The sequence below is a fragment of the Peromyscus leucopus genome, chromosome 7, assembly GCF_004664715.2.
Source record: "Peromyscus leucopus breed LL Stock chromosome 7, UCI_PerLeu_2.1, whole genome shotgun sequence".
NCBI lineage: Eukaryota > Metazoa > Chordata > Mammalia > Rodentia > Cricetidae > Peromyscus > Peromyscus leucopus.
Genome location: NC_051069.1, coordinates 33,859,888 through 33,884,518, shown reverse-complemented (window position 1 = coordinate 33,884,518; position 24,631 = coordinate 33,859,888). Strand labels below are relative to the sequence as shown.

The window sequence follows — 24,631 nt, the reverse complement described above, 5'->3', positions numbered from 1 at the left end:
CAGTGGGATGGGAGTTGGCAAAATAAGTTATGTCAGAATAGCTGCACAGGCTATTGAATCAACAGATTACATTACTTTATCATTTGCCATCATGTAAGTTTTTATATTAAAACCTGACCTTTAAAAAAAAAGTACTGAGCTCCCATCCAGCCCAGAGTCCCCATCTGGACCAGAGGTGAGTGTCTGGGGTCATACCCAGAGAGGCCTGCATCTAGGTCCCATCCCTGGGCACCAGCCATTCCTGGGAAGACCTGCCCAACTTGGCCCCAGGTTCTGGCCATCAGGTGGAATGTCCCCCAAGGTTCCCCTTCTCCAAGACCCCAGCAGACCCTGCAATCTCCACACCCTGCCCCCTCACTCATCCGAGGAGACCCCAGCCAATGCCTGAGAGTCAGAGACCAGCCCCCAGCTCCCATCCACCCCAAAGCTTCCATCTGGACCAGAGAGAGGCTTCCTGAATCTGTCAGCTCTTTCTGGACCAAGAGCGCTGATAAGACCAAGAATGAATACACAAGGAGATGGGCAGACTTCAAGGCAGAAGTACATACAACAAAATGAAGAGCAATACAGCATCACCAGAACCTAGCCCTCCTCCAAAAGTTAGACCTGAACATCACAAAATGAAAGAAGCAGAAGAAAGCAACATTATGAATAACATCATGAAGACGCTAGAGGCTTATAAAGAAGAAATCAAAAATTAAATTGAGAAACAGACAAACAAAAAAAATGGGAAGAACGCTATAAAAAACTAGAGAAAAGGACAAATAAAGCAGGAGAAAACAATAAATACCTGAAAGAAAATCAAGAAAAAGCAATGAAACAGATGAAGGAAATAGTCCAAGACCTGAAAAAGGAATGAGAAAAAATGAAGGAGACACAAAGAGAGGGAATGATGGAAATAGGAAATCTGAGTAAAAGATCAGGAACTTCAGATGTAAGTATAATCAAGAGAATGCAAGAGATGGAAGAGAGGTTCTCTGGCACTGAAGATATGGTAGAAGAAATAGATTCATCAGTCAAAGGAAACACTAAAGCCAATAAAGTCATGACCCAAAATGTCCAAAAAATTTGGGACACCATGAAAAGGCCAAACATACAAATAATAGGGATAGAGGAAGGAGAATAATACCAACTCAAAGGCACAGAAAATATATTCAACAAGATCATAGAAGAAAACTTTCCCAACTTAAAGAAGGAAATGCCTATGAAGATACAAGAAGCCTATAGAACACCAAACAGACTAGAAGCCCCAAAAAAGTCCCCTCACCATATAATAATTAAATAACTAAATCTACAGAATAAAGCAAGAATATTAAGAGCAGCAAAGTAAAAAGGCCAAGTGACTTTTGAAGGCAAACCCATCAGAATAACACCCGATTTCTCAATGGAGACTTTGAAAGCCAGAAGGACCTGGACAGATATAATGCAGACACTAAGAGACCATGGATGCCAGCCTAGACTAATATACCCAGCAAAACTTTCAGTCATCACTCTTGGACAAATACCCAAGGAATGTTCAATCATACCACAAGGGCGCTTGCTCAGCTATGTTCTTATCAGGGATTGTATGAACGAGAATTGTTGAGACCAAGATTGGAAAAAGCACAGGGACAAATAGCCAAATGAATGGAAACGCATGAACTATGAACCAATAGCTGAGGAGCCCCCAACTGGATCAGGTCCTCTGGATAAGTGAGACAGTTGGTTAGCTTGAACTGTTTGGGAGGCACCTAGGCAGTGGGACCAGGACCTGTCCTTAGTGCATGAGCTAGCTGTTTGGAAAAAGGGGCTTAGGCAGGGACAATTTGCTCAGCCTAGGAGGAGGGCACTGGACCTGCCTGGACTGAATCTACCAGGTTGAACTGAATTCCCAGTGGAGTCTTTGCCCTGGAGGAGATGAGAATGGGGGGTGAGCTGTGGGGAAGGCAGAGGGGTAGGGAGGGGTGTGGACAGGGGGATCCGTGGCTGATATGTAAAATTAAATTAAATTATAAAATAAAAAATAAAAGTACTGAATTAAACTTAATTTAAAATTAGATGTAGCTCCTTGAAATGATAACAACCCATTGATGAATATAAATAGTATGAATGCTAGCAGCTTCCCTTAAATATTTCATAAGAGTAATTTAAAAAGCACTAAGGATGTAATAAATTTCAAGAATTGTTCTAAGCCCTGGACAACAATGAGTCATAGAAAAAGAAAGTCTGCTAGGATATCTAAGTCACACCAAGTTTGGCTAAAACATGGAAATATACACAAAATAATCAGTGGATCAACTACATAACTGGATCAGACACAAGCTCAACACATACAAGTGTCTATAACATGGATATTAAAATAGCAATCAGGAGTCTGAAGTAATATACTAAAGACAAAAGAAAAATAAGATCCATTGAATAATAGGCAATTAAGTAGATTTTCCAGGGTAGTCTCAAAACTACAAACCACAAGCATCATAGTTCTAAGTCTAATTCTTTCACATAGGTGGAGCAGATTGTCAAAGGTTTAGAAATATGTCCTTTATATTTATAATAAGAAAAAATATTTTTTAATCAACCTTACAATTAAAGAGAAAGTGGATGGAGTTGACATTATATGATAAATAGGTTGATGTCATCCTCAGCATTTCTTTTACATTTGTCTGCTGTGGATATTGCTCTAAATAAATAAAACACTGATGGCCAGTGACCAGGCAGGAAGTAGGTTGCCAGGCAGGAAGTAGGTGGGACAAGGAGAGAGGAGAATTCTGGGAAGCAGAAGGCTGAAGAGAGAGACACTGCAGCCACCGCCAGGACAAGCAGCATGTAAAGACTCTGGTAAGCCACCAGCCACATGGCAAGGAATAGATTTATAAAAATGGGTTAATTTAAGATATAAGAACAGTTAGCAAGAAGCCTGCCACGGCCATGCAGTTTATAAGTGATACAAGTGTCTGAGTGATTATTTTATACATGGATTGTGGGACTACGGGGCTTGGGGAACCTGGAGAGAAGCCCTCCAGCAACATTTGTCTCTGACACGTAGGTGGCAACTTTTATATAGGAAATAGTAATGGATGATTATAGAAATGATACATAACAAAATGTCTAAATACATAGTTAAAATATCTGCAAATGGATTAAAATGGATAATAGCATTTTAATCCATGTATCAGTTGATGACTCTATTCTAATCAATAAATCTTGTATTAGTTCAGGTTACATGAATGATTTCCTCTCTATTATTTTCTTCAGGGAAATACTGACATTCTTATACCTAGGCTGTAGATCAATGGTTTCATCATGGGTACAACAGTAGTATAAATCACAATTGACACTTTTCTCTTTGTCCATTGAACTCACTGATGGAGGCTGTAAGTAAATGCATCCAGCAGAACCAAAGAAGACAGCAACAGTAGAGATGTGGGAACTGCATGTACTGAAGGCTTTGGATCTTCTTTCTGTGGATCAAATGTGGAGGATGCTGGCAATGAAGATGTAGAAAGTAATAATGCTGAGAAATGGGACAAAGATGTTCACAATTCCAAAAATGAAAATCAACAATTCATTGATATAAGTATTAGACCATGCAAGCTTCATGAATGGAAGAAGATAATAAAAATAATGGTTGATCACATCTAACTTACAGAGCTGAACTCTGACCAGGAAGCTTGTGTGGGCTAATGTACAAAGCACACCAATAATATATACCCTTGAAATCAAGGAAATATAAATCTGATAGGACATGGTTACATTTTAAAGCAAGAGGTTAGAGATGGCAGCATAGTTGTCATATGCCATTGCAGCTAATATATAACACTCTATAATGGCAAAAAGGGAGGAAAAAATAGAGCTTAGTCATGCATTTAGAGTAGGAGATGATGTTCTTCTCTGTCAAATGTTCACCAACATTTTTGGGACAATGACAATGGAATGGCATAAATCAATGAAGGACAGACTGATGAGGAAATAGTGCATGGGGTGTGCAGGTAGGAACTGAACCCAATCTGTGTATTCATGCCCAAATTCCCAACCACAGTGACCACATAGATTGTTAGGAAGAGGGGAAAGGACAGCTGGAGTTCTAGCTTCATTGAGAGAAAAGTAAACATGAACTCATTCACTGTTTGATGGTTTCCTGCTGCCATATTCTCTGTACAAATTATGAAAAAGAGAGAAATGCATATCAGTACAGTGGCTGTTATTGTTTCAAATTTACAGATCTCTGAATGAGTTGAATCTCTTTATGATAATTAAATTGCAGAAACATATATAAGTATACTTTCTTGATTTAACATTTAGTTTGTATTATTTTTTAATTAAAAATGCATGGTATTTAAATACTGCCCCTGAGCACTTTGAGCATTTCATTGGCTTTACAGCAATGTCTTCACTGGAAGCTTACATCTCCTCTCTGAGGTCTACATCTCATTAATAGCCTGAGGTGCTATTTAATCTGCAATGGAAAAAAATAATCTGCAGTCCTATCCAGCTACAGACCTATGATTCACACCAATTGCAAGCATGGGGAAATGTCCTGAAGAGTGCAGTATTGGCATTGATATCATGGTGGTAACCAACAGCTATCTAATTGGACTTAAGAACTGCTCAATAATAGGCCTGGTAGTGTAAACTTAACCAACCACTCATGCCTCATGTAGTCAAAGGTCCTAAAGGAGAACCTACTACTGTTACTTTCTTAAATCAGTATAATTTCTAAATGTATATCTCATCTGGCAAAATTAGAGCTGGCCCTGGTGATGTGAATGAAGGGAACCCAGATCTGAGGGTCCCTAGAGCAGGAGAAATGGCCCAACTCCATCCTGTAGGCTGCATTGAGCAAGCCAACACAGTTCTAGAGAGCTCACCTGAGTAGTGATGGTGAGGGAAATCTAGCAAACTGACAAACCGAGCTACTACCCAGGGTCAGAAACAGGGCTATGAGTTCACCCTCCCCAGTATCCACTGAATTTATAAAATGTAGGAGGACATGAATAGGATGAACCTACAGATTTAAAAACAGCAAGATCTCCTTAACACAGGACAACAACAGGCTATCCAAGAGGAGTCCCTTTCAGAGCCCATTAACAGTGGTGCAGCAGAGCCAGAGGCCTCAAGCTAGACCAATGACTCCTGGCCATGAACACATACAAGTAAAGATGAATATACTAAAAGATAAAATGTGTGACTTACCAGGCCACACTACAGCTTCCACGACAAGATTCTTCTTATTTTTGTTTTTGTTTTTTTTCTTTGTTTTATTTTGGTTTTGTTTTTTCTTTTTAATTTAGTTTTGATGGTGAGGGCAGTCACAAGGGCAGAGGGCAGATTTGAGGAAATGTGGAGATAAGTGGGATTAGAATGCAAGATATGAAATCACAAAAAATCAATAAAAGTGAAAAAAAGATACAGCCTTCAACACCTTTATTACAATCAGTTACAATAGCTGTTTCAATGCCAACTGTTGGCAAGAAGTAGCCAGACATTACACAGGTCTTGTGTGCAGTGAGAAACTGCTCACCTACTTTACAAAATAGCCTCACTATTTATTTTAATTTTAAAGATATTCACTGAACAGTCTGCAGAACAAATTTTATACAGGACAAATGTCAGCAATTTTCTGTAGAGAGATGGGCACAAAAATGTGCACAAGAGCTTTATTCATGCCAATCTTGAGTTACTCTCAACCTACAAGTCCAACAGACTTAAACTGACATTTATTTATGTAAATTTTAAAATCTTGGTTGCATTTTGATTGTGTGTGTGTGTGTGTGTGTGTGTGTGTGTGTTCAGACAATAGAACTCCAATTGAGGTCAGAGAAAAAAACTGTAGGGAGTTGGTTTTTTTCCTTCAACCATGTGAGTTCTGTGGACTGAACTATGGTTGTCAGCTTTGGTGATGAATTTCTTAACCTGATAACCAATTTTACAGCCCCCAAGATGCAGTGTATCTGATGCCCTATTCTAGCCTCCAAATCAGGCATGTATACAGTACACATATATACATGGAGGCAAAACACTCATTAACATAATATTAAAGATAACTAAATAAATAAAAATAAAATAATTACAGAAAACATATGAACATTCACAATAATGCTATATAATGAGGATACAAAATGAGTAAAATCTGAGAAATACACAGTTTTGAATGACTTCCAAATCTAAATAATAATATGATGTTAAACATATTTTATATTTTATTGTTTGAAACAATATTTATTATTGTTTATTGATTTATTACAGTAATCAATCTTCCTAGAATAGTTGTAGAGCTTTGAAAATTATCTTCTCATGTAAAGTGAAATTTGGTCCTCAATAATCATAAAAATAAGCTAAAAATAGTGGAGTATCTGTCCCTTTTTTAATTTGTTTATTAAATTTTCTATTCATTTTATATACCAACCACAGATTTACCCTCTCCTCCCTCCTCCCACACTCCAGCCTTCCCCCACAACCCACTTCCCATTTCCACCTCCTCCACGGCAAGGTCTCCCACGGGGAGTCAGCAGAGCCTGGTACATTCAGTTGAAGCAGATCCAAGGCCCTCCTTCCTGCACCAAGGCTGCACAAGTTGTCCCACCATAGGCACTGGGTTCCAAAAATCCAGCTCATGCATCATAGAGCCTTCATCTAGTGACTGATGGAAGCAGATGCAGAGATCCACAGCCAGGCCGATGAGAGAGAGGAAGGATTCTATGAAAAAGGGACATCGAGATTATGATGGAAAAACGTACAGAGATGGCCAGCCAAACTAGTGGAAACACATGCCTCTGGATAGGCCAGATAGTTGTTTAGTTTGAACTGTTTAGGGGGCCCCCAGGCAGTGGGAACATCTGTATCTCATCTTTTCTAAAATTTGTTCCAAATCTGGTATTTTAACAAAGCTATTTAAGTGAGACTATAATTTAGGTGTAATATTGTAGAAGACAAGATCATTGTACATTGTCCCTAAAACTCTCTATTGGGCTCTTTCAATTATTGTTCACTACCAGAATTATGGTCATTGTGGTTGAGAACACAGGTTAAGAAAGTTTTATGGAGTTAAACTTATGAGATTTTCATTTGTGAATTAAACCAGAACTGGGCTTAATTCCCCATGATTCAATGTTCTCTTTCTAGCTGATAGACATAAAAGATTATAAAACCAGAAACTCACAATGGTGAAAATCTCTCTTCTCTAATGAAATCTATTATTTGCAAGTGACAGAGTCTTATCAATATCATTCTTTCATTGTCTGGTAAATATTGTGTTGTTTATAAATTCACATAAAGGCATCATGCAAAAATTCACCAATTCATTGTAACTGACTGAACCTTCAGGAACTGGAAATGTGGCTGGTGAATTCTGTGGACATTAAGGAAAAGGTTGTGAATGATTGAATAGCTGAAGGTATTGAGGATTATTTTCCTGACTGTTCACAGTGATTATTCTAGGCTCTTTCATCACAGTTTGGGATGAACATTTATCCTTCTTTCTGAAAGTCTTAGTGCCAAATTTTACTTGCAAATTGCAAAATCACAAATTCTGACATTGGAAATCACAGGTCATTAGTATCCAACAGACTTCAGTGATGAAGGCCAAGAAACAATTCTTTACAAACTTTGAAAGAAAAATGCTCAACTTCATTTGGAAAAAAAAAACCTGAATAGCTAAAATAATCCTGTGTAATAAAGAAGTGCTGGAAGTATACTATCACCGATCTCAAGCTCCACTATGGAGCAATAGTTAAAAAAGAAAAAAACAGCATGGTATTGGCATAAAAACAGACAGGTTGATCAACAGAATCAAATTCAAGACCCAGATGTAAATCCACACACCTATGGACATCTGATTATTGACAAAGAAGCCAAAATTATACAATGGAAAAAAGAAAGAATCTTCAAAAAAAGGTGCTGGTATAACTGGATGTAGGCATGTAGAATGCAAATAGATCCATATCTATCACCCTGCACAAAACTTAGTTCCATGTGGATAAAAATATCAACATAAATCCTGTTACACTGAACTTGATATAAGAAAAAGTGGAGAATAGCCTTGAACATATTAGCACAGGAGATAAATCCTGAATAAACACCAATAGCACAGACACTAAGTTCGACAATAAATGGGACCTCATGGGACTGAAAAGCTTCTGTAAGGCAAAGGACCCTGCCAATAGGACAAAACAACAGCTTACAGAATAGGAAAAGATTTTCACCAACTCCACATTTGACAGAAGGCTAATCTACAAAATATATAAAGAACCCAGGAAACTAGACATCCGAAAAACAAAATAATCCAGTTAAAAATGTGGTACAGACATAAACAGAATTCTCAACAGAATAATCTCAAATGGCAGAGAAACATTTAAAGAAATGTTCAACATCCTTAATCATTAGGGAAATGCAAATCCCTAATGCTTTGGCTGGCTCTGGAGAATTCATTCCTCATACTGGATTGCCTTGCCCAGACTAAATAGAACTGGAGGTGCTTAGTCTTACAAATTTCTTATGGTATGCCTTGTTGATACCTATGGGAGGCCTACCCCTTTCTGAACAGAAACAGAGGAGGAGTGCATAGGTGGGGAAAAAGGAGGGAGTTGAAGGGATAGGAGTAGAGGATGGAGGGGAAATTCCAGTGGAGATGTAAATTAAATCTTTAAAAAATGAAGGAATAAATAAATAAATGCAAACAAATGAATAAAAAGGCCAGTACCTAGTCACCAGTCTCAGCTTTTTGAAGCTGGTTTAATCACAGCTCAGCATCCCTAAGGGCTTCTTTAGCTCTAAGGTAGCACATACACTCAACTTTCATACTCACTTAAATGGTCCCTACTGTGTTCTTCTGATGGTTTGCCCTGAGTTGAGAATTCCATCTACCAGGTAACAAGCAACCACACTCTGCAAGGATTTCCAGTTCTCAGGAAGCAGACTCATGAGAAGAAAAGTAGTTGTCATTGTCCAGCGTTTGACTCGTTTTTATCATTAAAATTCCAACACAAAATTGTGTCCCAATTTCTTCCACACAGTCTTATTGATTCTTGAAAATGGAAACATTAATGCGTTTCAGAGAGTATTCATTTTATCCTTTGCAGTTTTTTCATGCATAAGAGACTTGCATTATTTTTCAGATTTGAACAATCTCTAGAAAATGAGCATGATGTCTCTCACACTTATGCCATGATTTCCACCAGATAAACTGGGGACTGAGGATGGTCTACATAAATTGGATTTCATGTTTGAATTGATAGGACCTGAGAAACCATGTACATTTGTAAATTACAAGAAGGATCTTGACAGAAAATATTTGTTATGTCCTACATTGTTCACTTTTTATAATTATTTGTGTGGATTGGGAAATACAAAAAGAAATTTAAGCTAAATTTGATAATACTAATCAGATGTGTGACTCTTCTAAAGACTAGCACATCTTTCATTAGGATTTGCAAATGATTCAAATTGGTACTAGAAAACAAAAATTCATAATTTTAACTAAATTTAAGCAACAGTTGTCTTCATGAAGATTGTCAATAATGTCCTGTCATTTGAAGAATGGTTTTTAATAATGGGATAATGAACTAGTGTAGTGGATAGCTGTTCCAGCTTTGACCTTAGCCAGACTGTGAGCTACCTGTGTTCTCTGTCCAGCCATGCTGTGCAGCAACAGCCAGCCTCGTGCTTCAATGTCAGTGTCAGTAGATCTAATGGGACAACTGGGAATTCTTAAAGGGGAGAGTTAGTTTTTTTAAAAGAGGTTTTGTAAGACAAATTACTAAACAGTCTGATTAATAAAAACTTGGAGACAAACATGCGAAAACAAGGTGAGATGGTCCTTCATGTTCCTGCTTCATAGAGGAGGCTGCCAGACTTTCTGCAGGCCACAGGGAGAAGTGACTGAGAGACTCTAGGCCTATAGGCTGAAAATGATGTAATTGAAGACTAGATAGTTATTATAATTTTCCTTGATTGTGATTAAAGATAAATTAGATGTGAAACTTTGGACTCACAAATATAGGATAGATGATAAAACATTTTCTTTTATTTTGCCAAATACAAATATACTAGATATTATAACTGTAATCCTTGCTTGATAGCTGTTTATTATATATAATTTTACTATATTGAAGCTAAAACCTTCCTTTTTGACTAGACAGAGAGGGGAAGTGTTGGGGGATGTCTTTCTGTACACTGTGAATATATGTTGCTCTCATTGGTTAATAAATAAGCTTCTTTGGCTTATGGAAAGGCAGCTTAGAGGCAGGCAGAGAATCCAAGGAGAGAGACGGAAAGAGAAAGGCAGAGAAGAGACACCAGCACTACCAGGAGAAGCAAGATGTGAAAATACCAGTAAGCCACTGTCACATGGCAACTTAGAGATGAATAGAAATGTGTTAAGTTATAAGAGCTAGCTAGCAAAAAGCCAGCAATAGGCCATACAGTTTGTAAATAATATAAGTCTCTGTGTGTTTACTTGGCTTCAAGTGGGGTGAGGGACCACGAGTGAGAGAGATTTGTCTAAATGGCAGTGTGGGGGAGGAGGCTGAGCAGGACAGAGAAACCTTCTGACTACAGTTTTTCTCTGCATTAAAAATGGGAAATGCAAATCAAAACAACTCTGAGATACCATCATATACCTGTCAGAATGGCTAAGATCAAAAACACAAATGACAGCTTATTTTGGAGAGGATGTGGAGAAAGGAGAACAATCCTCTACTGCTGGAGGGAGTATAATAGTGTACAACCACTCTGGAAATCAGAGTATTGGTATCTCAGAAAATTGGGAATCAATCTACCTCAAGACCCAGCAATACTACTCCTGGGCATATACTCAAAAGATGCTCAACCATATCACAAGGACATTTTCTCAACCATGTCCACAGCAGCACTGTATGTAATAGCCAGAATGTGGAAACAACCTAGATGCTCTTCAACAGAAGAATGGATAAAGAAAATGTGGTACATTTACCCAATGGAGAATTATACAGAGGGGGGAAAAACTCAATGTCATCATAAAATTTGTAGGTAAATGGATGGAACTAGAAAAAAAAATCATCTTGAGTGAGGTAATCCAGACCCAGAAAGACAAACACAGTATGTACTCACTTATAAGTGAATGTTAGACACAAAGCAAAGGATAACCAGGCTACAATCCACAACTCCAGAGAAACTAGGTAAAGAGAAGGACACTAAGATGGACACACATGGATCATCCTGGGAAGGGAAAAGGGTTAAGATCTCCTGAGTAAACTGAGAGGGTGGAATAGAAGGGAGGGGAGGGGAGGTGGGAACATGGGAAAGAGACTGGGAGGGAGAGCAATGAAAGAGCTATCTTGACAGACAGTACCAATAAGGGGATAGAGAGAAAGCTGTAACCAGGGAAAACCCCAGGAACTCACAAGATTGTCCCCAGCTACAACTCATACCAATGGTGGAGAGGGTTCTTGAACTAGCCTTCCCCTGTACTCAGATTGGTGTCTACCCTAATTGTCATCATAGAACCTACATCCAGTAACTGATGAAAGCAGATGCCAAGATCCATGGCCAAACACTTGGCCAAGATCCTGGAGTTCAGTTGAAGAGAGGAAGAAAGGGTTATAAGAGCAAGGGGGTCAGAATCATGATGAGAAAAACTGCAGAAATAGCTGACCCAAGCAAATGGGAGCTCATAGACTCTGGACTGACAGCTAGGGAACCTGCATGGGACTGAACTAGGCCCTTTGAATATGAGTGAAAGTTGCATGGCTTGATGTGTTTGTTCATCCCCTGGCAATGGGACCAGGACTTATCCCGGATAATTGAACTGACTTTTTAGAACCCATTCCCTATGGTGTGATGTCTTACTCAGTCTTGATGCAGGGGGAAGGGGCTGGGTCCATCCCCAACATAGTATGACAGCCTGTGTTGACTACCCAAGTGAAGCCTAACCCTCTATGAGGAGAGGATGGGGGTGGGATGAAGGTAGGTGAGGGGGGCACGAGAAGAGGAGGGAGGGGAACAGGGGTTGGTATGTAAAAGGAAAGATAATTTTTAAATAGCACGAGAAGAGGAGGGAGGGGAACAGGGGTTGGTATGTAAAAGGAAAGATAATTTTTAAATAAAAATTATATATTAAAAATTGGGAAATATTATCATACACAGACTTAGGTCTCCATATAGTTCCACAATGGATGATTTGAAAATGGAACAATTAAATTAAACTTAGCTGGAACTGACATAATGTCAATTATCATTTTGGTAATTCTTCTTTTATCCCTAAAAATTGTTTTGATATCAGTGCCAAATAAGAAAAATTGACTGATAAGATAAAATTCTTGGGAAGACAGACTAATGGAACTACGAAAAATATTCACACACAGACAGAGGAGTTTAAAGCAGAAGTTGTCACACCATTGCATTATGTAACTGAAGAGAAGCAGCCCCAAGATATTAAAAAACCAACCTTAATTCACCCAATTACCATTAAAGAATGACCACCAGATGGTAGACATCCCCAAGGCTATTCACAAGTTAACTGGGATATTATAGAAATATTAGATTTGAAGACATTTAAGAAAACAATAGTTTCATATGGAATACATTCATCTTTTGTAAAGCAGATGTTAAATTCATGGGTTACTTGGAACAGAATTATTCCACAAGACAGGAAAGATTGGGGTTGGGGATTTATCTCAATGGTAGAGCACTTGCCTACCAAGTGCAAGGCCCTGGGTTCAGTCCTCAGCTCTGAAAAAAAAAAGATAAAATAAGACAGGAAAGATTTAGTTACAGAGGTATTGAAAGCTGCTCCTAAGTTACAGTAGAGAACCTGGTAAAGAGACCAGCAGTACTATCAAACAACAAGGTAGAGTTAGAGGTTATGAGATTTCATAAAATCCAATCTTTGATGAGGTTCATTATTCTGATGTGGAAAGACAGATAACATTTGATGATCACCCTTTGGCCCTATGCTATAGAGCATCTTTGAATGATTTGGAAAAGATTAAAGAATTAATAAAGAAGATTGAGCCATTTACTAAAATTATACAAGGCCCAAAAGAAGCCTTCACTAATTTCTTTTTACAAAGATTGACTTCAGCTTTAAATGAATGTTATCAGATCCAGAAGTTAGATGAATATTAATTAAATCTTTGGCCTTTGAAAATGATAATTCATAGCATAAAAGGGTAATCAGGCCCTTAAAGGCAAGATCAGTACCTGCAGATGAATGGATTAGAAATACAGCAGATACTGGATCCCATGCTTACCATAGCACTTGAAATAGAGAAGTGACTTCTAAAATTTTAAGAAAAAATACACGATTAGATTTTTAATTGTGATAAACAGGGTCGTCTGAAAAGGTACTGTAGGCAAGGCATTCCTAGGAACAATTGTTTTCTAAAGAGAATCCAAACAGAAGGCCCCAGCCTGCTGGAGTACACAGAAGATTTGTTAAAGGCCAACATTGAACTAATGAATGCAGATCAACATGAAACAGGCAATATAGCAATGAATTTCTGGCAATGTGATTTGTTACAGCAATGGCATACCCAGACTAACATTCCTCCAATCTTAGAAACAAACAATAAACAAATATATATTTCTGAGAAAAATATTCAAAGGTATTATAAAGAACAGTCACAGACCATTCATGTTTTACATAAACAGAGCACAAAAACTACTGATCTTTCAAGGGTACCAATAGCCCTACCTTTAACATGGTTAACTGACAAAATGTCTGGGTGGAACAATGGTCTTTGACATCAGAAAATTTGCAAGCATTACAACAGTTGGTACAGGAGTAGCTAAATGTTCAACACATTGAAGAATCAACCAGTCCTTGGAATTCTCCTATATTTTTCATTAAAAAATTTGGAAAATGAAAAATGGAAACAGATCTAAGAGCTGTTAATAAGGTAATTCAGCCAATGGGCTTTTTTACAGCCTGGAATTCCCTTGCTATCTCTATTACCAAAGGGTGGTGTGTGTGTATATATATATATATATATATATATATATATATATATATATATATATATATAAAATAGTAAGAAAATGTTTTCATTCATTTTACAAACCAATCAAAGATCCCCCTCTTCCCTCCTCCTGTCCCCCAGTCTCCCCTTCCCAACGCACTCCCTACTCCCCCCTACAAGAAGGCAAGTCCTCCCATGGGGAGGCACATCCAATAGAGCAAGTCCAAAACCTTCCCCCTGGCTCATAGTGTCCCATCATAGGTAGTGGGCTCCAAAAAGACTGCTCATGCACCAGGGATGGATTCTGATCCTGCCTCCAGGGGGCCTCCCCAAGCAGATCAAGCTACATAATCGTCTTACCATGCAGGGGGCCTAGTCCAGTCCTATACAATTGATCCAACTTTCATGAGTTCCCACTAGTTTGTTTTGGTTGTTTCTACAGGTTCCTTCATCATGATCCTGATGCATTTGCTCATAGAATCCCTCTTCTCTCTCTCTTTGACTGGACTCCTGGAGCTCTGCCTGGTGTTTGGCTGTAGATCTCTGCATCTGCTTCCATCAGTCATTGGAGAAATGATCTGTGATGATAGTTAGGGTATTCACTGATCTGATCACTGAAGTAAGCCAGTTCAGTTCTGGCACCCTCTCCACTATTTCTAGCAGTCCAAGCTGGGGTCATCCTTGGGAATTCTTGGCAACTTCCCTAGCGCTGGGTTTCTCTCTCTCCCCCATGATATCTCCCTCTATCATGGTATCTCTCTCATTGCTCTAAAAGATTGTTTTCTTACTATACCATTGCAAGAATGGGATAGAGAAAAAATTTGCCTTTGCAGTGCCTTCTTATAATAATTCACAACCTGTTAGTGGAAAGTACTTCCCCAAAGAATGTTAAACAGCCCTTCCTTGTATCAATATTTTGTACAATAGCCATTGGAATTAATTCATAATAATTTTTCTCAATCTATAATTTATCATTATATAGATCTCTTACTATCTAATTCAGATGCAGATACCTTAGATAAAATGTTTGAAGAAGTAAAGAAAATTCTTCTTTTTGGGGGATAACAAGTTGCTTCTGAAAAAATACAAAGAGAAGATTTTACTATTTACCTAGGATATAAGATATGTTTACAAAAAATTCAACCACCAAAAGTACAAATCATGATATATATCAATTACAAACTCTTAATGATTTTCAAAAGTTGCTAGGAGATAATAACTGGCTATGGCCTACAAATGGATTAACAACTCAAGTCTATACTGATGCGAACAAATCATGAAAGTTATGTTCTAAATCAGGAAATTTAAGTGAAGTGGCTCAAAACCCTTATAATTCTGCTCAAAAGTAAGAATTATATGCTATCCTCATGATATTATTAGATTTTCCAAAACCCCTTAATATAGTCACTGACTCTAAATATGCAGAAAGTGTTGTTTTATGTATTAAAACTGCTGAACTTATTCCAGATGATTCCAAATTCAATTTTTATTCATTCAATTACCAGAAATAATCAGAAATACAAATAATCCCTTGTAGATAACATATATCAAATTCCATATGGGTCTACCAAGCCCTCTAGCAAGAGGTAATGCTGAAATTGATCAGCTATTGATAGGGAATGTGCTAGACACCTCAGAATTTCATAAGAAACATCATGTTAATAGCAAAAGTTTGAAAAAATATTTTTCCATCACTTGGCCACAAGTCAAGGAAATAATAAGAAAATGTCCTACTTGTTCTTTGTATTACCAAACCCCACTACTTGCAGGAAGTAACCCAAAGGTTACTCAAAGAAATAAAATTTGACAAATGGATGTGTTTCATTTTGCAGTGTTTGGAAAAAAATATGTACACTATATGATAGATACATATTCAGAATTTCAATGGGCAACTTCTTTCAGTTCTGAAAAGACTGATTCTGTAAAGAAACATTTATTAGAAGTTATGGCCATCAGGAGATATCTATACAAATTAAGACTGACAATGATCTAACATATGACTCCAGTAAAATGAAACAGCTTTTTACATATTACAGCATAAAGCATATTACTTGTATATCACACAATCCTACAGAGCAAGCGTTATAGAAAGAGTTAATTGCACTCTAAAAGATAAGCTTAGCAAATAAAAAGGGGTAATAAAGACCTCCCAGAGATAGATTGCACAATGATTCATTAACTTTAAATTTTTTTAATGCTAATGAGAAAGGAAGGACAGAAGAACAGAAGAAAAACCAAAATTAGGAGACATTCTATTGCCACTAATCTCATAATTAGATTTTATTTCAACTCTTTAAAACTTTTCTTAGGATATACATATATCTTAACAATTTATATAAATACATAAAATTTATAATATATATTTTATACTTTCTGGCATGCTATTAATGGTCATATAGAGTACTAACTAATTCTAGAAAAGGGCTTCATCTAGCTTCCTGTACATTATTTCAGGTTTGATTCTCTATCAAGTAACTAAGAAGTAAGTTTTTGTACTCTGGAAGTTCTTAACAAATTGTGGTCCTTTAACCTCTTCAAGGTCTGCTGCATATGACATTTAAAACATGTAAGTTTTCTGCAATGAACCATTACCATTCCTAATGGCAACATTTGAAGTCCTCAAAAGGAGAATGGATCCCACAACAATGATTCCACCTGGATTGTGATAACAACATTAAGCTGACAAACACCACCCAAGTTTGGTTTTGGACTACAAACTGCTCACAACAATTTTAATGTGGCTACCTGAGGTGGTCTAGTCTCAGGGACTACTCTAGCCAGCACTTGAGATAAGCCCATTACACAGAGACTGGAGAACAAATCATACAGCAAGCTCTGCCAGGACTTGACAATTATCCCAATTTTCTCAGGATCCCCTAGGATGCCATTGTCTCTAGAGAGCAGAAAGTAGTTTTAAGAACATGATGCCCATATTCCAAAGAGGTGCGATGAGTGGTTTTTGGTTGTTCAGTGGGTTATGGATATTTGACATCATTTAGGGGGTTTGGTTACAAGTTGTTGTTAGTAATGGTCAAGAAAAAAAGCTGAACAAAGGAGATTAGACTCAAGGATCTTGCCTTGTTTGGCTGGCTGGCTTTAAAAATATATTCTTGCTTACTCATATAAGATTGTAAAACAAAATGATAATAAAGAAAAATCTGTATATACTGTAAGGCTATATAATACATGTGCATGCATGTGTGCATCTGTGTGTCTGTGTATAAATTAAACCACTTGTCCTGACAATGCTCCCCACAAGAACCAGAGACTAACAAAACTCCCAATCATTGGCACAAGACTCTTTTAAATGGTTTGGTAAGGGTAATCCAAGAAACTCCTAATATAATGTAGACTGACAATGATACAATATAGCTCTTGATGTGCCCTCCTCAGAATCCCCAGAGTTTGAGGAATAAACCCTATTGCTGAAGTCACTACACATTTAGGACACAGACTCAGATGATCTGAGCTGCATCAAGCCTCAATGCCTCCTTCCTATAGTTGAACTTCCATGGTGTCATAATATACTCTGCAATATTCCAAGGGAGGGAAGAAATTAAACAGTCCTACCCAACTGCAACAGCCATGAAACATAATGGCCAGCATACCAAGATGGCCTTGCAGGTGCAATTTGTATGTTGGTGGTTACCCACAGCTGTCTAGTTGAACTTAGGTTTCACTAAGTTGAATGGAAATCAAGCCTGGAAACCTGGCCAAATTCTTGGGCCATAGACTTTAGGAAAGAATTAATTTATATAGCTACATGTTATATTATTTACTAAGTGTGAATTTATGTTAGAGATGGATCTTTAATTTTTGTAATTCAATGGTACTTTTCCATATTTTGAAAGTATAATCTACCAAATTTTGAAGGGTGAGGACTCTGTAACAGAAAATTCATAAGACCTGTGAAAGATATTGTCATTGACTAATTATAAAATGCAGCAGGAATCTTAAAAGTTCTTATTAATAAAAACAACCCAAGGCCAGGTATTGGGGTGAACACTGAATGATCAGAGAAGCAGAACAAGCCACAGCCACCTCACCTTGCCAATTCCTCAGCTGATCCTGTTTCCTCAGACTGGATGACTCTCAGCTGAACTGTGCTGCTCAAAAACCTAAAAGCTTAACAAGCTCTAGTTCCTGTTTCCACGCCTTATATACCTTTCTGCTTTCTGCTATCACTTCCTGTGATTAAAGGCTCACTTCCTGGGATTAAAGGCATGAGTCACCATGCCTGGTTGTTTCCAGTGTGGCTTTAAACTCACAGAGATCCAGATGGATCTCTGCCATAGGAATGCTAGGATTAAAGGCATGTGTGCCATCATTTTCTGGCCTCTATATCTAGTGGCTGTTCTGTTCTCTGACCTCAGATAAGTTTATTAGGGTGCACAACAATTTGGGGTACACAATATCACTACATTTCCCCTTTTTGTCTAAAATTTTAAAAGCTTATAACTAGTAAAAGAAAAACTATATCCAATAAGTATATACAATATATACAGTGAAGAATTACATTAACAATGTCTAGTCCATTAACATTTGACATTCAGATAAAAAACTCCATTATATATATTAACAATGTCCAGTCCAGTAACATTTGATAAACTCAGACAAAAAAAATTTTATTACTTATCCTATTTAAAACAAGTAGTTCCTTTTTAAAAGTAGATTCAATAATTGACTTTTTTATCTTATCATATCCATATTCTATCTTTTTTCTTTTCATAATAGATTCAATAATCCATCTTTTGTCATTTTTATTTCTTCCCCTATTTCTTTTTAGAGTAGATTCAATGATCTACCCATTTATCCTATTATTTCTTTATCATTTTTCTCAGTAGATTCAATGATATACCTCTTATCTATATTCTCTTTTCTCTTTTTCTTTTTTTAAACAAAAGCTCTGAATCTAATCTCCTTGTTCGGCTTTTTTCCTGCCCATTAACAATTAACAATTAATAGGATAAAACAATAGCAAACACTTTTATATTAAAAGTGATCTACTTTCCTGTCCCATTTTTTCCTTCCCAATTAATTATGATTTCCTGAATGGCACTTATCAATGGTGAGAAAATAAATATCCCAGTTTATCTTTTTCCCATGTGAATAATGATACAAATATATGCTGCAGTGAATGAATATAACTTCCAAGTCTGAAGTGCAGAAAGGCAGGCAAGAAAAACATCATAACTCTACATGTAGAAGAATTATGATTATAGAATTGTAGGGAATAGAGGAGTCAAACAGCAGTATAAAGAATGTTGCACAGATAACAATGAATATGCATAGAGCATCTGTTCCTTTTTATCATTGCAACTCTACTTTAAGATAGTGTAATCAACTTGTGTGTAGAAATTTGACAGGATCTGTCCTTTGCTTCCCTATACACTATTATAGTTCTATGTATTTGTCAAATCTCAAAGTTACAAATTGTTTATTCCAATCAAGAAGGCCACTTATAAAACATTGAGACAACCATACAATATTGAATATATTTATTTCCAAATTAATGTAAGTGAAGCTAGCTTAAACAGACCTGAGTCAATTAAACAAATATAACCAATCATAAAAAGTGCTTTGAAGAATTTTAGGGAAGTTATATAGGATGCAATCTGTGAAGGAATTCTGGTTTTACCAGAGTCACAGTTCTCCATGTATGCGAAGTTGGGAATCCACATCTCTTTTGTATGTTTCATCCAAATAATCATGTATTAACAATAGTCTCATATCTAGTGTTCTTAATTGCTTCTTGCAGACTAATTTCTCCCCCAAATTGCAGAAAGTATACTCCATTGCTAAGGAAAACTGTTCTTTGTTGAGAAGAGACTTATGTTTTCTAGTAACGAATTTAGGGCGACTCTGACATCTTTGTTTCTCAGGCTGTAGATCATGGGATTCAACATAGGCACAACAATGGTATAAAACACAGATGACAGTTTTTCTTGGACCAGAGAGCTGACCGATGATGGCTGAAGGTACATAAATGCTAATGACCCATAGAAGACAACAACAGCCAAGATGTGGGAGCTGCAGGTGCTGAAGGCCTTGGATCTTCCCCCGGTGGATTGAATGTGCAGGATGCTGACAATGATGAAGATGTAAGAGCTAAGGATGGTCATAACTGGCACAATAATGTTAAATGCACTGAAGGACAGTGCTAGTACTTCATTGATAAAAGTACTAGAGCAAGAGAGCTCCAGTAATGGGAAAAGATCACAGAAATAATGGTTTATTGTACTAGCCTTACAGAAAAGCACTCTCAGCAGGAAGACAGTGTGAGCTGTGGCGATTAGAAACCCCATACCATATACCCCAGCTACCATCCACAAACAGACTTGATTGGACATGGTTACATTGTAAAGTAAAGGGTTAGAGATAGCCACATAGCGGTCATATGCCATTGCAGCCAACATGTGACATTCTGCAACAGCAAAAACACAGAAGAAATAGAACTGAGCTATGCATTCTGGGTAGGGGATGACATTCTTCTCAGTCACAAAGTTCACCAGCATTTTGGGAGTAATGACAGTGGACTGACAGCAGTCAATAAAGGACAGACTGCTGAGTAAATAATACATGGGTGTGTGCAGCTGAGAACTAAACAGAATCAAGATGATCATGCTCAGGTTTCCCACAACTGTAAACAAATAGACTCCTAGGAAGATGAGGAATAGGGGCAACTGGAGCTCTGGGTTCTCAGTTAATCCAGCGAGGATGAACTCAGTCACTGTGGTTTGATTCACTTCTTCCATTCTCTTCTGGAAATTCTATGTAAGAAATTTTTATATAGAAGAAAAATTTAAGTATCCATTCGCCTATCACTCAATGAAATTTAAAACAGAATTCAAATATTTTCAGGTATCTTCAATCCTCTGTCATCCTCTTTTCTATCTAAGCAGTCAGAGACATTGCAGTCCTGAAATCAAGAGATATGCAAAGAAATAATCACACAGATGTTTACATACTTGTGACTTTGTCGTAAGAATTATGTTTACTAGGACCAGTTTCCTAGTACATACAAGCCATTCTGGCACCCTCTATTAACTGTTTCACGTATTTGTCATGTCTTATTTATGGCATCTTTCTTTTGGTAGAAAAGTTTTATATGTGGTACAGGAGATACATTATCCACAAAAGAACCATAAATACAGATAGTGGTGAAGGAATTGAGGATTTTACAATAAAATAAAAAGAGAATTGTCTATCTCTTCATTTAATTCTAGATATTTAGCTGGGGAAATCAGATGCTAAAAGAATGCACTTAAAAGGAAAATTAGAAATCAAGAAAATAAAACATCTACTAGTACATAAAGATAAGTGAACACCTAGAAAATTCAGAATTGGTTAAAGAGATCTAGTAAACGTAATTACCAGTATATCAAGTCAATGTTAGATAACATAAATCATAGGATAGTTGAAGAAATTTTAGGAAAATCACCACAAACCCAGGAGAGATCTTGGAGTTCTTTGTTTGACCCTTGTTTTTTCTGGACTCAGCAGTTGTGGTTGACCACGCCCCCACAAAGGACAGCTGTCCCCAATCGGGGTCAGTTCTAAACCATGAGGAAGAACTTCATATTAACTACATGTTGATACTCTTAACTCATGTTAATTTGAAGATGTTGCTTATATGATAACACCAGAACTCTTATTTTCCAAACTACACACATTGAAAGAAGATCCCATTTCTATGTTAATGCTTCTCTTAAGTACACCTCTACCATAAAAGCTGAGAACCATATACCAGGAAAGAATGCGTCTTCCAGACTGGGAGTGTTGAAAACCTAAACCCCAATACAGCACACTGAAGAAGCTGAATCATTATAGGGAGCATAGATCATGTGGCAAATTGATGAATGCTGTTATGTGGGTGGGTTATTTGCCACAGGTGTGGGATTATAACATGGGGCTGATATTGTTTATATATTTCTTTATATGTTCCATTGGTACTCCTTTTGTTCTTCAGCCTTCTGCCATTTCATGATGTACCAAAAAGGTCTTCCCTTGATATGGGCTTTTGGTCTTGAACTTCTCAACCTTAAGAAACTTATAACAAGATAAATACAGATCTGATTGCTATATATTGCCTTCCTGTGGCATTCTATTTCACCAAAAAGAACACAGAAAGGCTCACATCCTTCTACATCTTTGAGTCCATTCATTGGCTGGCTTTGCTGTATTTCTCATGCTTTGCAAAGCTTCCCCAGGAAATATTGGTCTCTGTCACAGAATCCTCATTATCTGTTTATGAATGAAATATGCATGTGGGCTTGGACCAATTTCATTTACTAACTTTTCCTGTAGCCCAGTTCTAGCAATCTCTCTTAATACCATTACCTTCTGTTGAGCTCCACTTGTATCTCCTGAGTGTTTGTATGTCTTTGTCCTTGTCACAGAGTTACCCAGTACCTGCTTTGTATCAGTTGTCATGGGCTCCCTATGTCAGATGCCTATTAAATATGAATGAATCATAAGCAAAATTACAAAACCAGGCTTTTTTGACAAAGAATTGTTCTTAACCAGTAAATTGAGATGCAAAGATACACATATATTTCATTAGTTTATTCTTTCTAAATGTTCATCTTATCAGCACCACCAACAATATAACTGATGTATATATCACCTCCCCAAGTTTCTTGGTAGAAATTTGTGTCTGTCTTTGTATTTTGATACGAATATTTGGTATAACATTTACTACCAAATAGTTTGAATTATACAGTGATATATTTTAAACTTTCAAAATACTACTACACTGATTATCTTTATGAAGATATTCAGAAGAACTGCTTCATGTGAAATACCTGAGACTATGAACTCATTGAACATGTGTATTATCTATGTTCTCCACCCAAGTTCTCACAATCATTATTGTATTCTCCAACTCACTGAGTTTCACCGCTACAAATAATTAATATAAGTCGGTCCATGCAGTCTTTTTCCTGTTATGTCTTAGTTTATTTTTCACAGTAAAGTGTCTTCCAGATTCATCATTAGTTTTCAATCAGTGCAATTTCACTTGTAGGAAAAAGAAACAGTGAAGATTCAGAGCTATGAAGTTTACATCCACAATTTTTGTATCATTCACTATTTACTAGTTCCTAATAGAAAATATGAATGAGATAGATAATGTAACCAGCTTTAACAGATCATTTGTTACATGAGATAATTATAAATTACAGGTAAAAATAGAGAACAGCATCTCACAGTAATATGAATTCAAGCAATATCTAATTTTAATGTGCAAGTTCTTAATGTGTTATATTTTAGTTCTGCATGTTCAATTCTGTCTTGAAACAGCATTATATAAATAATTTGGAAGATACCAAATAAGAAATTATTTGACATTTATTATAAATAGTAATGAATACTTATGTGCTGATAAAGATTCAAGTAGTTATTATTACGAATTAACATGGACTAATATTAAAACAAATTTAAATGTGTTAAGTATATGGTTTCCTGTGGCTTTCAGGATAAGGAGATAATGAATAGAGATAATCTGTTCTTCAGAATTCTACAGTCTAGTCAGCAAACAAGACACAGGAATAAATAATTTACAAAGATCCGGAAGGACCACAGCCACTATGATGCTAGTCCACCACTCAGTGATGGTATCAACAAAAGTATTTTAGAGAATCATACAAATAAAACATTCATTCTTTTTGGCCTAAATATCACATTGCATGATTGATACAGAAAAGTACATTGAGTGTGCACACAGAATAGGTTGTAATCTTCCTTTAAGCTTTACTCTTATCTCCTTATTCTATTTAACATAATTTGTTGTTGTTAAAGGTAAGATTTCTGTTTTATTCAATAGTTTTCAACAATTAAAAAATAAAAACCAATACAATAAAGCAATATAAGCCTTGCAAATGAGCACCATCTTAAAACTCAAACAAATATATTTTTATTATCCAAAAGAATTTTAAAATTTAAATATATTTGATCACATTCTTCCACACCGCCCAAGTCCTTTCCCACTCCCTACCCACACTAATTTGTTTCTTCCTCAATAAAGAACAATAACAACAACAAACCAATATAATGACAAACCTCCCCAAACCAAGAAAACAAAATAAAATCATGTACCTCCTCAATAAAACCACCAATCTGTAACCAAATAAAAGCACACACACACAAAATCTCTGGAGTCCAACTACTCTTGAAATTGAGGCCTGTCCTGGAGGGGTTGATATACTCCATGTCACTCTATTGGAGAAAGCTGATTTTCCCTCTCCCAGCAGGAATAAGTGACGGTTCCATTGTTAACTTTTACCCTGTTTGCTAGGTTGACATTCATTCATTATTTTTTAAAAATATGTAACAAAATAAATAATACATAGTAAGATAAAACAAAAGCTATAACATCAAAGTAGGACAGGACAAACCAACAGAAGGAAAAGAGCCCAGGAGAAGGAACAAGAATCAGAGACCCATTCATTTACACACTTGGGCATCCCATAAAAATACTAAATTTGAAGCCATAATGTATATGCACTGGACCAGGCACATTTTGTGATTATTTTTTATGCTTATTGGATTTAGAGCCAGAAATTACTTAACTATATATTTGTTATTATAAGCCATAAACCACACTTTCTTTCATATTAAATTACATTTGTAGTAATTAACACCACGCCTTAAATTTATGAATTAAAAATTATTCAACAAGCTAAGTAGATAAACAGCTTCCAAAGGACTGTAAAACAATC

At 36.7% G+C, this 24,631-nt stretch overlaps 1 protein-coding gene and 1 pseudogene across 1 annotated transcript; both read right to left on the bottom strand.

Moving 5' to 3' along the window:
- Nucleotides 1-3,198: 3,198 nt before the first annotated feature.
- On the bottom strand, nucleotides 3,199-4,127 carry LOC114691255 (annotated as a pseudogene).
- A 15,584-nt stretch (nucleotides 4,128-19,711) lies between these two features.
- Nucleotides 19,712-20,740, bottom strand: LOC114691256 (olfactory receptor 150-like). Its single transcript, XM_028866517.1, has one exon. The coding sequence runs from the start codon at nucleotides 20,666-20,668 to the stop codon at nucleotides 19,712-19,714; it is 957 nt and encodes a 318-aa protein (XP_028722350.1). The 5' UTR covers nucleotides 20,669-20,740.
- Nucleotides 20,741-24,631: the final 3,891 nt, after the last annotated feature.

Excerpts from the sequence above, each read along its gene's own strand:
- LOC114691256 (XM_028866517.1), bottom strand. The coding sequence starts at position 20,668 with ATGGAAGAAGTGAATCAAACCACAGTGACTGAGTTCATCCTCGCTGGA.